Genomic DNA, 14621 nt, shown 5'->3' with positions numbered 1-14621 from the left:
CTTGTATTCCTCCAAACAAACCACAGCTCATAACCTCATCTTCATTAGTATATATATCGCATATCCCATATCAGCATAGCATACTCCACCGTTTCCTCATAATTACATCCCCCGCATATCACCCCGAAGCATTAGTATGTACAACCCTCCCATCCAGATACTATACACCTCCGCACACCCACCCCATCACCACCAACCGCACCTAGAACACGGAGCTGGTGACATTGACCGTCACATTGCGGAAGGTGCACCCCTCGGTCTTGTACAGACTGGCATAGCGGCCCTCGAGCACGGCACCCACGAAGGTCAACGCGGCGGCGTGCCCGTTGATCTGGTCGGCGGAATGGCCGCCGACGGTGTTGCGCTCGTAGAGGATGTTGGCGCCGACGCCGCAGTAGCGCGCGAGCAGCACGTCCGTGTCGCGGATGGGGCTGACCTCGTCGTGGATCGCCTTGTAGGCATAGACGGGCAGCCGCGGCACGCCGTGGTAGCCCATGTAGCCGTCGCGGTTGAGCACGTACTGCACGCGGGGATCCCGGAAGGTGTCGCTGCCGTTGACGAAGTAGTTGTAGATGTTCTGGCCGGCGAAAAAGAGCTCCGATCCGGTCAGGGTCAGGTTGCGCGCCGCCAGGAAGGTCGTGCGGTTGTACGGCCCCGTCGGGTGCAGCTGCGAGACCAGGAAGTCGTACGTCTCCGGGTATTGGCTGGCGATGCCGAGAATCGCCTCCGGGACGAGCCCCGCCGAGAGCGTGCCGGTCACGGTGTTCATCACGTTGGTGATGTTGGGCGTCAGGCCGCCGAGGGCGGCGCCGGCGAGGGTCAGTTCGGGCGCGTATTGGTTCTGCAGCTCCGTGGCCCATTCGCTGGCCAGCGCGCCGCCCGAGTAGCCCCACAGCGCGGTGCGGGTGGTCGCGGGGCCCAGGGCGTGGAATTGGGTGACCCGCGGGTTGGAGGCGGAGTAGAGGAGGCTGCGGATCGAGTCGAGGGTCGCGTGCCCGGATTGCACGCCCGCGGTGAAGGAGGCCAGCGGCCCCTCGTAGTCCGGCACGTTGACGTACCAGCCTTCGCTCAGGGCTAGGGAGACGTCCGTCGGCGGCGAGCTGTACATGGCGTAGCTGGGGCTGGCGTCGAGGTCGTTGGAGTCGTAGGCGATCTGGTAGGAGAGCAGCGCGGTGCGGTTGTCGCTGCCCGTGCTGGGGTTGGTCGGGATGAAGACCGTCGTCACGGCCCACGAGGGGTGGTATTGGCTGTCGGTCGTGCGGTAGACGATGTTGTACGCCGCCGAGGCGTTGCTGACCAGCGCCGTCAGGTTGCCGGGGGCCGGGCGCAGGCGCAGAATGGTGCCTGGGAGGGTGCTCTCGAAGCCATTGGGGGCGCTGTAAAAGGGATCCTCGGTGGGAGGGAGCACTACGGACGGGCTGGTGGTAGGCAACCCGTAGACAAGAGGGAGAATACTCCCAAGGAGAGGGAGGAGCCGGGCCGGAGAGAGCATGGCGAGCACGGGATGAGGAAAATGGGGGGGGGGGGGAGGAAAGAGGAAAAGGTGAGGGAAAAGGGCAAAGTACGGTGGCTTTGGGGGAAAAGCTGTGTTTATGTGCTGGGCGCTGACCGACAATCCCCGCAAGGTACGGAGACACTAGACGGAAGGATCCAGTTCCTTGTAAAAGTGCAGTTCACGGCGCAGCAAAGCCGAATGACATCAAACCTCGTGTCGGGCTTCGGGCAGCCAGTCAAAGTGGGGAATTTCCCTCGGATGGCCCGGATCCCCCATTAATCATTAATCATTTATTCCCGCAACCCTCAGGCACTTTCGGTCATTTTCAGCTGCGTTAACGAGATTGGTCGGTTCAACCATGCTGAACTCAGCCGCAGCTTGTTGCTTATTATTGCTTGGCGTGGTGTAAGCCGGAGAGCTGGAGACTGGAGCGCTGCGTCCGTTGGGGGAGGGAAAAAGATAGCGAGCGATCAGGGCTCCGGCCTTCCCGTGACTCCACTCCAGGCAGAGACTCTCTCGCCCTGCCTTGGAACTGCCATCCCCGGTTGGAAAACTATGTCGTTTCATATCTGGATGTACAATCCACTCTAGAATGCCTCGTTGCTCGTCAGGAGAGGATGTACTCTGCATATATACTTTCAATCTTTTGGTAGAGATGGAAGATGTTCAGAACAATTGATTGTTGCGCCCCGGCGGATTAGAAGAAAGGCGAACCCTCCACGGCGCCAAGTGGATCCCCCCAACCAGCGGTGACCTTCTAGAAGCACTGCACAGCCCGGAAAAGTCGGATTAACCCGCGCCCCATTACAAAACTCTCTTCATTGCAATTGGTTTTGTGGTGCGATAGGGAAATGTATCTTGCGACCACCGATAGCAATGGGTCGTAGCCTCCGCTGCCTCGGCTGCCATAACCTGGTTTCCTGCGAGGGACGGCACACCACAACACCACAACGTAGGCGTCGGACTTTCTTCACTCAATTATACTTTGGGTTGCTGCCCGGCAAACTCACTAAGTCCAATCGGTCAGCTTCTCCGGAACAGGCACAGAGAAAATCCCTGGTCTTGTCAGCTAGTCAGCAGGGTGATCCCACCTGCATATGGTGTGATAGCGCTAGCCTCCTCCGCACAGCTTCCCCCGCATGCCGCTGCTGTTTTGGTCGAGGATTTTCGGGGCTATCCCTGCTGATCTAACATGTGAATGAAATCGGTTATCGATAGTTTTAATCCGGTCAGTGGTGCTCAAATGATGATGGGTGATTCCGCACGTATATCTGACACCGTGTGCAGTTTTCCATCCCTGCAGCATTTTTGTCTGGCCGATTACGTGGTGGGTCGCATGGGTAGGGCCGCCTGCAGAGATTCCGGAGACCGGGGCAATATATCTCGGTATTATTGATCGTCCATCTCCACCCAGTGCTGGTTCTGGTCCAATCAGTGCCCAATTGATTGGTTGTCCGCAGTTAAGGACGTTTGGTGAGGTGCAGTAATGAGATAATTATGATGTTTCGCTATAGCAAGCAAGCATCGATTAGAGGCACAAGCCAGTAAGCATATACTGTTTGTAGGCATATTCAAAGTTGATGAATCGTCCAATTTGCTGAGATCAGACAGTGTCTGCTACTCATGGGCTGTGGTCTTCGTTCTTATGCTGAATATATTATGATCCCACATCTCAGACGAAGAAACGTGTTGAAGAAGTGGACCACCGGCTGCCACTGGGATCCTCATGAGACAGAGTTGAAGACTCTTCATCAGCATTCCAGATGCATAGGAAACACATACAAACAACCCCAGAAGTATCACCACTAGATATGACGACTGGCAGAAAGACCGCGAGACATCGAATATTAGCAGGGACCGATGGAGTCCCAGTCAGTAGCGATCAACGTACCTTATTTATAGTAAAATCGCGTGCTTTTATTGAATTTACATGTATACATAGTGTATAAAACTTTAAAAACAACCACGAGAGCATCTGAATAAAACTTAAACAAATCTATCAACCAAACTCCGCTTCCGCAAAAGAAGCATGCACCAACTCCCCGATCTAATAAATCTCCATCGGTACGCGATATTTCTCCCACATCTCCTCCGTATCCGCCACCCTCCACTTCCCAATCCCCCCCGACACCCCGTCCTCATCCACGTCCCAGTCCCCCTCCCGCACCCGCTCCGCCCAGTTCCGCAGCACATGGTGAATGGGAACATGACGGTGGGGAACACATCCATTCTCGACGCACTGATACAGTTCCGAGTTGGTCTTGCCTGGCCTCGGACTGAGATCGTTCGCGTAATCCCTCCCCAGGATCGTGTCGTCGCTGCGGCGCACCCAGCCCTGTCCCCCAATGCTGAAAGGCAGGAGCAGATGGCATCCCGACTCCCAGGAGCGGTTGTCGCGGTTATCACCGCTTAAATATAGCCCCGGCGGTCGAGCGGGGACCGGGAGACTGACTCGCCTCCGTGAGGTCAGGAAGTCATTGAGATCGATGCCGGGGTCGGGGACGATCATTGGTGGGGATTATGATGATGATGATGATGATAGATCTTCGGGGTCGGCGACAAGCAACAGCGTGGGACGAATCGGTCTGAGACGAGGCAGTTCCCGCAGGTACCAGGGTACATACTCATAGTCTCGGAATGGCTGAGCGCGGAACTCTGCGATCGTGGGCAGGCGGATCCCCGGGGCCAAGTACCGGAAGGCTCAACGGGTGGCGGTCGAACAGGTGGTCGCGGTGGCGTCGCAGAACGCCCCGGCGAAGCTGTTCGGGAGGATGCGGCCCTCCTCGCGGACGCTCGGGTCTGCCCAGGGGAGCATTGTCAGAGTACTACTACCACTCGTGCCAGCAGTGGCAGCGGCATCAGCAAAGCTGGTGGCTGACGGCGGCAAGCGAGCCTCGATCGCATCCAAGAGTTCTTGCAGGGCCGCGACAGCCAGCTGAATATCCGTTGGAGTGTACGTATGAAACCGCCATGGTCCTATTGTCTCGATAGGAGAGTGGCAGAGTTGGTCGGTGTCGGTCTCCCACTTCCATCGACCGCTGGGCCATTGCTGGACTTCCACTTTGCGGGACGTGATCATCGCCAGATATGCGCGGTAGATATCCTCCAGCGGCTTCCAGCCGTGACCCGTGTTGATTCGGTCGAGGTTATCTTCACAATGGGTCACAAACGTGGCTTTGCATGCGACTTGATCAAATCTATCAGAAGCATCAGCAAGCATAATACGATTGAAGTTTGAAAGAGCCAAATGGTACAGAATCCCATATTCGTCGCCGCACATCCAACCGGTCGAGTGATGCAAATAAAGAAAGCAGTCATGTGCCTCCGCTAGACCATTGACATGCTCGTCCACGAGGTACTCCCCCGATGACAGATTACCAACGTAGTAGAAGGTCGGCGGGGAGTCGGGGCGATAGTAGACACGTTTCAGGAATTCGATCATCCATGGGTGGTAGTGCGAGGCTTCTGCATCTGTAGGCTGGAAATGCTGCCACCAGGTGGGCAGTTGGCCCCAGCTTCGTCCGCTTCCCTTCCATCCAATCTCGAAGATTCGATTGTAGAGGTCTGCACAGAGTTCGAAGTTGAATCTTCCGATGGAAACGTGTGTCATGAATTGTTGAGACATTTTGCTTGCTGTCCAGAAGTCAAATAGGGAAAAGGGGGAGAGGGGAAACAAATACTTAGCCTCAAAGCTTGGGACGCTGAAAGCAGATCAATCGGTCCGGGAATCGTAGTGTCCTGGTAATACATACAGTACAGGACAGAACAATACATTACAGTACTTTGCCCTTCAGGCATACAGCGTCTGTATGTAGCTATTTGTTGTTCATCCCACTTTCTATGAGTGAGTTTGGTTCTCGTTTGCATCAACCTAAATACACATCTAGAAGGTTGACTCATGTCTGAACTGTGACTCACTAACATACTAGACACGGTCTAATCGCGATAACATCATCCGTGAAGAGGACTCGTGTGTTTAGTCACCACACCACGTAACTAATAGCCACTTTGAAAGAGCATAAGATACATCATCACCCCTACAAAAGCTCAAAAGGCTTTGTGACCGAGATCCGGCGACTGCTCAGACCAACTTTGGCCTCGAAAGTCCCAGCCGGAATCTCCCAGTCCTGCGTCACGACATTCCAAAAACTCACATCTTTGCGAGTAAGCTCAAATGCCACGGTTTGACTTCCTCCCGCCTTGAGATGGATCTTCTCGAACCCTCGAAGCACCTTCACGGGGGTTCCAGCTGGGGTTGTGTCCTGCGGGAAAGCCAGGTATAGCTGAGGCACCGTTGCGCCCGCCAAACTGCCTGTGTTGGTCAGCTTGACTTTCACAGTGACGAGAACCTCATAGAGCTCGGGATTCCCGCCCGGCTGAATTGGCTTGCTCGGATCTGGGTGAGGGGAAACATTCCCCTTGCCGCTGGCGGCCTTGAGAGAAAGCCCCCCGATGGAGAAGTTGGTGTACGAGAGACCATATCCGAACTCGTATCTGGGCGTGATACCGGCGTGATCGAAATGACGATAGTCGAAGAATTGCCCCTCCGTGAAGTTCACCTGGCGTCCATTCGGGTCGGTGATGTCCATGGCGGTGAAGTTCACGATCGCGGTGTTGTAGTCGCTGGCGTTGTAGGCGACCGTGAATGGGAGCTTGCCGCTGGGGTTGACTTGACCTGTAATGACATCCAGGATCGCATTGCCGGACTCTTGGCCGGGCATGTAGGCCATCATCTATTGTAGCAAGAAGTCCTTTGGTCAGTAACTCACTAGCCTTGGTTGTTATGTGGACGAAGGATGCAGCTCACAATAGCCGTGACGTTGGGATGATCCGCCCAGTCAAGAAGATTCGCATTGCCAGAATGGGTGACCACGATGGTGTTGTTACACACCGAGGCGACAGCGTTCACCACCGCACTGCCATTGTTGTTGAGGTCGAAGTCGCTGTGATCCGGGCCTTCGGAGACGTAGTAGCGGAGGAAGACGAAGCATACTTCGGGGATGGGATAGATCGCCGCCCCGAAGCCCACACTGTTGGGCTTGAGCAACCCAGGAATAAGCTCATTGTCGGTTATATACTGGACCAAAGAGTCAGATCTCCCTTTGGCCCAGGTCTTGATTGCTTCCAAGGGGGAAACGAGGTAGGTGAGTCGTCCGGAACCGCTTCCACCCCCAGTAGCAAAGGTACCGATGAGTTCGGAGTCCGGGGAGGAGGCCAAGCCGGCTGACTTGTCCGCTGCATCGTTACCGAACACCGCGATGCAGCGGGGAATCTCCGTGATTGGCAGAGCACCGTTTTGGTTCTTGAGCAAGGTTACGGACTCAGCAGCAAGCTTGCGAATGAAGGTTCCGTGGTCCCCGCGCACGTCCCGATGCGCTTCGCCACCCACTGGCCAGCTATAGTTGGCCATGCTGGCAGAGAAGTCCCCGAGCTCCTTTGAGCTGGGGTCGATGAGCGGCCAGTCGGCACGATCCTGGTTGAGATAGAAGTACGGGGTCATCACGCGGAGCACGATGTCGTTCACGCGCGACGTCGATAGGGTTCCATTGTTCACAGCCTGGATGAGATTGCCACCGAAGAGGGAGTTGTCCCAAGACGTCCCCCCGAAGCCGACAGCGCCTCCCGGCATGTCTATATCGAGTCCATTCTCAATGGCGTGAGCTCCGGACATCGTACCACCCCAGTCGCTCATCACATAACCTCGGAAGCCAAGCTCCTCTTTCAAAATGGCGTTGAGGGTCTGGTTATTTTCGCACGAGTAAGAGCCATTGACCCTCGAATATGCGCACATGACGGACGAGACACCAGCCCGGACTGCACTTGCGAAAGGCCACGAGTAGATCTCATGCATGGTGCGATCGTCGATGTTCGACGAGTAGCCCTGAATCGTCACCCCGTCCGTGTTTGGGGTAGGGTTCGCCCCCGTGGCCTGTTCATACCCGATGTAATGCTTCACGCAAGACTGCATCCCGGTAGACTGGGTCCCCACGATGCTTTGGTATCCGAGCTCACCACTGAGATACGGATCAGGCCCGAATCCTTCCCAGTTGCGACCGCCTAGGGGGTCTCTTCCGAGAGGTCCTACGACCGGCCTATCTTCGATGTTAGTTGCTTGCAGCTCGACCTTACATCTTGAAAAACATTACCCAAGCATCACATTGGCCCCCTTGGCTTTAAACTCTTCGCCAAGAAGGACGCCGCGTTGGTGGGCCAGCTCTTTATCCCAGCTCGCCCCAACCGAGACTCCCGCTGGGTACACACTGGCAAAGTCCTAGGGGAAAGAATTAGCTTCGTTGGAGATAGCTGACAGCAGGAATGGAGGAATTGAAGGTTAAAGGAACGGATGTAGAGCCACTTACAGCTGGTCGAATTGCCAAAGGGCCATCTGCTAGCCAGTTAGTCAAGGAAACCTCGAGGGTGGGATGGAAGACCTGCCTTGGATGCATAAGCCACGGAAGCCCAAACGTTCGATCGGGGCGATGGAGCCTGTACATGGTCTGACCCATCAGCTCTTGTGTTCACTTCTTTGCGAACGAACAAGGCTCCATCCTACCCTGCAACCCCTGTCGCGATGTAGGCTTTCTCCTCGAGGGTGAGCTGCGCCAGGAAGTCTTCAGCCTTGGTGACAGCTTCTGACCAATCTCGTGACGCGTTACTGGCTGTTCCAAGGCACACCAATCAGCATTATAAGACAATGCTTAGTGACTCTTCTTTAGGAAACATACCAGCTTTACCTCCAGTAATCGCCCTGCACTCACCCCAGCTAATCAAGCTTGAGAGCAACAGAAGAAGCTTCCGAGACACCATGGCTGTGATTCTGCGTCGGACTGGCTCCAACTGATCTTGAATGACAGTAACAAGTGCTGAGAGGCAAAAGCTCGATATTTATACACCAACAGGCAGGGCACGCTGAGAGGAGTGGCCGAGTCGTCCGATCAGCTTCATACTGCTCCCCACACTGTACCCTAGTCGCGGTTAACGCCAAGACCATGCATGCGAAAGGAACGGACTGATGATTTGCCAGTATCAGGATCTTGTTGTGATATACTGCTTGCTAAGAGCCCGAGGGAAGGGCTTGGCAATTCGTATTGCCAGAATTCCCAAATCCAGTTAGCCATCTCCCCATCTGCCGGTTGACTATACCAAGAGTACTAACTACAATGGGTAGAAAAACAAAACGCTGGAGGCTGGAGCCCTAATACCAAGCGTAATGCGGGGACTTGCGGGGACTTGCGGGGTACGTTTAGCGAGATTGCAGGCTACACTGCCAACTCCAGAATTTCGGCCTCGGATTTGTGTGTAGGAGTAGGATCGATACAGACTCGATGTTCCCTGCCACCACACAGCATCGGTTTCGCCTGGATGGCACGCCGATTCTATCCAAGCGCGAGAAACTAATCCGGAGAATTGAGACGGGGGGGCAGAGGAAATCGCACTTCAAGTCCCGCAATGGATGCAACGCCTGTAAGGGGAAACGGGTGAAATGTGATGAGACCAGACCGAGCTGCCGCAAATGCATCGCACGGGGCGTGGCGTGCCTATACCCAAACTTAGCCAGCTCACCTCGCAGTATCCACGGTGATGCCCTAACGCTGGCGGGGGTCAACCAAGTCGCCAGTGCTCCCCTCCCCGCGGAGTATCTTCTTCACCATTTCTGGACTCATACCAGTGGACGCTTGATCGGAGCACAGCGACAACGCATCTACCGGACGCACATGCTTCCCTTGTCGCTTTCTCAACCATCGCTCCTTCACGCGATTCTGGCAGTGTCGGCGCGAGACCTCCTTCATCTTCAACCGGACAGGCACCGGTTGCTGCCCGTCTTCTATCATCATTACCAACAGTTCGCCACCCTCTACAACCGGGATCTGATGCAGCCCCGGTCGGTCCTGACCGCCAACCTGATGCACTCCAACGCCTTCCTGATGAATGTCCTGGTCGTCGCGGATCCGGCCTCAACGCAATCAACCTCAGGGGTCACGCGAACCGGGCAAGAGGACATCGACCAAGCCTTCTCCTGGATCAAGGTGCAGGCAATCCACCAATCGATCCTCCACCCATACAACTCCTACCTCCCGCAGACCTTCTGGTACACGGAATTCGCAAAGGACCGCCACACTGTGCAGGCCCCACAGGCATCCCGATTCCAACAGGAACCGCACCTCACCGCCCACCTGGCGGAGCTATGCAGCATCCAACCCGCCGACACCACCGACACCAACGTGTATCTCTCCGCCTACAACATCCTGTGTACTATCGGTGAAACACCCGCCGTGGGCAAGCATCTTGCCCCACAGCTGTTTGGCGTCTATATCCGGTTCTTCGTCGAGATGGAATCACCCTTCGTGCAGCTCCTCCATCGGAAGGATGAAGTGGCTCTGCTGCTCCTCGCCGTCTGGCTGACTCAAATGCGGAGATTGGATCTCTGGTGGATGCGCGACCGGGCGCGGAACGAATGCCGCTCGATTTGCGGGATGCTGGTGCGCAGTGAGGATTGGCGCATTCGCGCGCTGGCGGGGTGTCTGGCAGAACAATTTAAGGTTGTGATTACTTGAATGACTTGATAATTGCGAAGCTTGGTGAGATACGAGTACCTACTCCGTAATAGAATCTGTAATAGCCATCCTGGGTTACATCGGGTATCGGCCCGGGCCCGACAAGATGGACCCCTTGCGCACTCACGGGACTACTGCGATGGCCCTGAAAATAGGGGTTTGAGGGCCAATCCGTGGTGAGGCCACACGTTTTGAGCAAAGCCCGGATAGAAACGGGCGGACTAACCCTGAGAAGTTGGAGATCGGTCTTCTGGCGATGAATGGGGGATCATGTAGGTTGCCGCAACTCACCACCTCCGTCTTTATCAAGATCGTGCCCTAAGCAAGGTGCATAGATTCGACCAAATCACCTGCAAAGCTGTCTTCGCCGAGAGCCGCGAGGCTACCCACCCGATCCTCAACTATGGTCACGGCTTCCGGCCGCTCGAAGACATCTATGCGGACTACCTCCAGATGATCACGGAGAACAAGATCGAGGCGCGGGTGGATGGGCAGTGGCCTACTGGGGATATCGGGACTGACACGCTGTGTGACTCTACCTTTGATACGACCGGCCCGTGGCGGATCCATACGTATACCGCCGCCGATGTCGACAAGGCCGTGCAAGCCTTCCAGGACCTGGTCCATGAGATCGAGATCCGATTACCCAGCAGCAGCAGCAGCAGCAGGGATTCCGCACAGCTAACGCTCCCCTGGTCCGATCCCGCCGTGCGCTCAGAAGCCCATCTCGTCCCCAACAGCTTCATCAACCGCTTCTGCACCGCAACGAGTGCGGCCATCCCCCGCCCGGTTCGCTTCCGCTACCTCGCCCCGGGAATCCGCCTCCCGACCGAGGCCGAATTCCGCGCCCAACCGCTGCAAAATCTCGAATATCAATCTGCCATGCGCCGTGCACTCCCCGTAGCGCGGCCGATCAAGCCCACCCTCCTCTTCCTCGCCGATGACCCCGCCGCCAACACGCCGGGGCAGACGGTCACGACCGTCCCCATCCCCGATCTCTGCCTCAACTCCCTCCTCGCAGACTTCGGCGACGACAAGCACCGACGAACCGCGGCCTCGCGCCCCGCCGGCCTGTATTTGACGGCCGACGATCGCAGGGTCAAAAGCTGCGAGAACGGCTGCCGCCTGCTGCTGCCGTTTGGGATCGGGCGCCACGGCTGGGCCCGCCTCAGCGACGGCACGTGCATGGGCGGCAATCCGTGGTTGGATGAGGACCCGGCGGATGCCAATTATGATCTGTATCAGTGCGAGTTCATCGGGTTCATCCCCTTGCGTGACACCCCGCTGCACCAGGTGCTGGAGAGCTGGGCGCAGCGGGTGCGGGCGGGGGATTGGGCTGAGGGGGAGGATGGGGTGGCCGACGGGGTGGAGCAGTGGCGGGAGGCCGACACGGAGGCTGGCTGGCGGAAGTATTGGGTCCCGGTGCGGTGGTGATATGGCTGGTACTGTGGTTGTAGAGGAGGATATGTAATGTTTATCTGTGATCATCGTGGGATGTCCTGGATGAGTAGGGCATGTCGCACGGGCAACGTTCTCATCGCAGATCACCTCCTCGTCTTCATCTCAACTCTCTGTCCTGGCTTCTGGGAAGATTATGCTAAGGTTGTAGCTGCGATAGATCCTTGACGAGGACCATACTCGGTAAAGGTATATCGGTCTGCTGGGGGAGCCTTCCTGGGTTGGGGACTCGCTAGGAACGACAGTAGTGCAGTTGTGCGTTCGTGACATCCACCATGGGGAAGTCACGGGTGAAAGTTGTGGCGAGCAATAGCACGGACAGTTTGGTTCATCCCTGATTTATACGCCACATAAATTAGCTCGTAGACAGGTTAGCTATGGGAATTGGGGATGTTTGAAAATCTTTCAACCAAAGAAATAACGTTGGTCCCTCCGGCTTACTTAGTACTATACACAAGCCTTGTGTTGATACATCGCTCAGATGAGGTGATACAGAGCTGCCTACTTGCTTAATGATTGCGTCAGCATCGTCTCCAGACTCTGTATGCTTGTACCTTTCTTCCTGACAGAAATTCGCTAGACTCAATTGCCAAATTGACAATTAGTTGTTGACAGTTGTCGACTCTCTCTTGCTGGGGATGGCGTGGGTGGTCCGTGCACGGACGCCCGGTCGCATCACCCACGGCTTACCCTCTGTTGACCGCAGCTCAATTCACAGTTTGTTTACAAGTAGCATGGATGATCCACAGAGGATTTTCCCGGGAGCTACTGAGTAGGTTGCAAGTCCTTGTCTTAAAGAAGATGAATTGACAAGAATTCCCAAACTGGATATTTTATCTAGTAGGAAACTTCCAGCTCTCTTTTTATTATTTCTTTCCTATTTTCACAGGCTCATCATGATGAAGTCAACCACGGCGCGGATCGCACATCAAAAGTGGAGACAGCCTTTCCACACTGGACAAGGAAGAAAACGCCTGCAGAAACCCACCTCCAAGAAAAGACTACATCATGTCGGGAGAGTCAGGGAAAAGTCCGAGCCAGAAGTCACCAAGAGTGTTGTGCACTTCCCACCAGTCGACAAGGGGAAAACCCGGTGGACCCGTTCTCAGCCCCAATTTGCCACCCCCACAGGCCACCGTAACAGCTCCAGCTCTTTGTCCGATCAGACCACCTTCTCGTAACCCTTATAAGGTAAGAAAGTACCGTGACCACCGGCAACAAATCGCCAAAGGAGCATGATTTCGGCCGAGCGGCGCTTAACACTGGCCGGATTCCCGAACCCGTGAAATCTGGGCGCTGACCTCATTCGCGTCCCATTCCCCGGTCCGGTGGCTGTCACTCTGCCCGCCCTATAATATACCCGATATCCAACATTATTGACTATGTAAACCCTTCCCAATCCATGTCACCACACACACCACACATACCACACACACCCCCCATAATGCCGTTTTTACCACTCTCGCAAGTCCGTCGTCTACGGGACGAGCTCCAGGGCACCAACGCGGAAATTTCCACGTGGGGATGCGAGGGCTACGGCGATAATATCAAGCAGTGGAGCGATTCGTGCGATGAAGATGTCGTGAGTTTCTGCCCCTCCCCAACGAGACCAGACATGACCAGGACTGATGAGACCAGGGCGCAGTGGTCCGAGTGACCTGCGCCGACGAAGCGGCGATCGTGGTGCGATTCGTGACCCGCCACCAGATCCCGCTGGCCGTGCGGGGCGGGGGCTACTCGACGAGCGGCAGCTCGACGGCGCGCGGGGGCATCGTCCTGGACCTGGCCAGGCTGCGGCGCGTGCGCATCGACCCGGACGCGCGCGTGGTGGCCGCCGAGGGCGGGGCGCTGTGGGCGGACATCGACGTGGCGGCGGCGCAGCACGGGCTGGCGGTGGTGGGCAGCACGCTGAGCCACATCGGCGCGGCGGGGGCGACCCTCGGCGGCGGCTACGGCTGGCTGACCGGCCAGTACGGACTGGCCATTGACAACCTGCTGTGGGCGAAGGTGGTCCTCGCCGATGGGAGCATCGTCATCGCCTCCGAGACGTCCCACCCCGACCTCTTCTGGGCGGTCCGCGGCGCCGGCCAGGAGTTCGGCGTCGCCGTCGAGCTCGGGTTCCGCGCGCATCCCCAGCGCAATGCCGTCTTCGCGGGCACGCTGCTCTTCGCGCCGGAGAAACTCGCGATCATTGTCGATTTCGCCAATCGGTTTGAGAGGCAGACGGACGGCAAGCAGGGTCTGTGGTTCGGGTTCACGGTTGCGCCAGCGATGACGCAGTGCTGTATTCTGGTCGTGGTGTTCTACAATGGGGACCAGGCACGGGCGGAGCAGTTCTTCGCGCCGCTGCTGAAGGCGGACCCGCTCGCCAACACCGCGGGGATGATCCCCTACGATAGTCTGAATGGGATTCTCAACACGACGGACACGCTGCACCGCCGCGGGAGCGACACCGAGGTCAACATCAGCTACCCGCTGGACGTGGCCATGGGCCCCCGGAAGAGCATGCGCGGGAGCAACGTCACCCTCCCGCTGGACCTGGGGTTCGTGCAGTCGGTGTACGACGAGTTCAACGGGGTGCTCACGGAATGCCCGCAGACCCGAGATAGCAGGCTGCTGTTCGAGCTGCTGCCGAATGCGCAGATCATGCAGGTCCCCGACGAGGCGACGGCGTTCGCGAACCGCGGGCCGTACTACAATGTCAGTTGTCTGTTTCGGTGGTACGATGCCGATCTGGATGCGCAGATCCGGTTGGCGCAGGCCAGTCTGTTGGGCCGCATTGCGACGTCGGCGGGGATCAAGCGGCCGGGGTATCAGGGCCCGAGACGGGGCACGGGCATCTATGCCAACTATGCTGGTAGGACGGTCTTGTCGTGGATGAGAGGAAAGACAGCTAACAGAGGACAGGCCACGATGTGGGCAGCGAGGAAATATTCGGAGACAACTTCCCCCGCCTGCAGGAGCTCAAGAAGAAGTACGATCCGCACAATACGTTCAACAAGTGGCACCGCATTAGGGTTCCGGAGAACGGTGGGCAATAGGCTGCAATCTCATGCAAAAGCCTGCCCAGTGCTACAGAACGCGGCACTGAGTGCTCAGTGTCACTCGGCAAG

The 14621-nt window shown here is 56.7% G+C and overlaps 6 protein-coding genes across 6 annotated transcripts; 3 read left to right on the top strand and 3 right to left on the bottom strand.

The window, feature by feature from the left end:
• Positions 1–1523, bottom strand: BO95DRAFT_446568 (lipase 1 precursor). The gene has a single exon (XM_025587419.1). The coding sequence runs from the start codon at positions 1490–1492 to the stop codon at positions 203–205; it is 1290 nt and encodes a 429-aa protein (XP_025438353.1). The 5' UTR covers positions 1493–1523; the 3' UTR covers positions 1–202.
• A 2019-nt stretch (positions 1524–3542) lies between these two features.
• Positions 3543–5105, bottom strand: BO95DRAFT_421878 (uncharacterized protein; the record flags this gene model as incomplete). The annotated part of the gene is made up of 4 exons (XM_025584577.1): positions 3543–3951; positions 4063–4195; positions 4217–4692; positions 4855–5105. The coding sequence occupies 4 exons, from the start codon at positions 5103–5105 to the stop codon at positions 3543–3545; spliced, it is 1269 nt and encodes a 422-aa protein (XP_025438352.1).
• Positions 5106–5529: 424 nt separating this feature from the next.
• On the bottom strand, positions 5530–8302 carry BO95DRAFT_476268 (beta-glucosidase; the record flags this gene model as incomplete). The annotated part of the gene is made up of 7 exons (XM_025589920.1): positions 5530–6228; positions 6303–7587; positions 7642–7766; positions 7855–7880; positions 7931–7992; positions 8049–8154; positions 8230–8302. 7 exons carry the CDS (start codon positions 8300–8302, stop codon positions 5533–5535), a joined length of 2373 nt encoding a protein of 790 aa, XP_025438351.1.
• A 381-nt stretch (positions 8303–8683) lies between these two features.
• Positions 8684–10277, top strand: BO95DRAFT_255754 (Zn(II)2Cys6 transcription factor). The gene has a single exon (XM_025581477.1). It carries the CDS (start codon positions 8821–8823, stop codon positions 10048–10050), a length of 1230 nt encoding a protein of 409 aa, XP_025438350.1. The 5' UTR covers positions 8684–8820; the 3' UTR covers positions 10051–10277.
• A 109-nt stretch (positions 10278–10386) lies between these two features.
• Positions 10387–11484, top strand: BO95DRAFT_372209 (uncharacterized protein; the record flags this gene model as incomplete). The annotated part of the gene is made up of 1 exon (XM_025582991.1): positions 10387–11484. A coding segment is annotated over one exon (1098 nt), but the record flags the coding sequence as incomplete, so codon positions are not given.
• A 1468-nt stretch (positions 11485–12952) lies between these two features.
• Positions 12953–14549, top strand: BO95DRAFT_456277 (FAD binding oxidoreductase; the record flags this gene model as incomplete). Its single annotated transcript, XM_025588390.1, has 3 exons — positions 12953–13090; positions 13147–14365; positions 14416–14549. The coding sequence occupies 3 exons, from the start codon at positions 12953–12955 to the stop codon at positions 14547–14549; spliced, it is 1491 nt and encodes a 496-aa protein (XP_025438348.1).
• Between the last annotated feature and the right edge of the window lie 72 nt (positions 14550–14621).

The sequence above is a fragment of the Aspergillus brunneoviolaceus genome (genome assembly GCF_003184695.1).
Source record: "Aspergillus brunneoviolaceus CBS 621.78 unplaced genomic scaffold BO95scaffold_73, whole genome shotgun sequence".
Lineage (NCBI taxonomy): Eukaryota > Fungi > Ascomycota > Eurotiomycetes > Eurotiales > Aspergillaceae > Aspergillus > Aspergillus brunneoviolaceus.
This window is presented reverse-complemented; position numbering and strand designations above follow the sequence as displayed.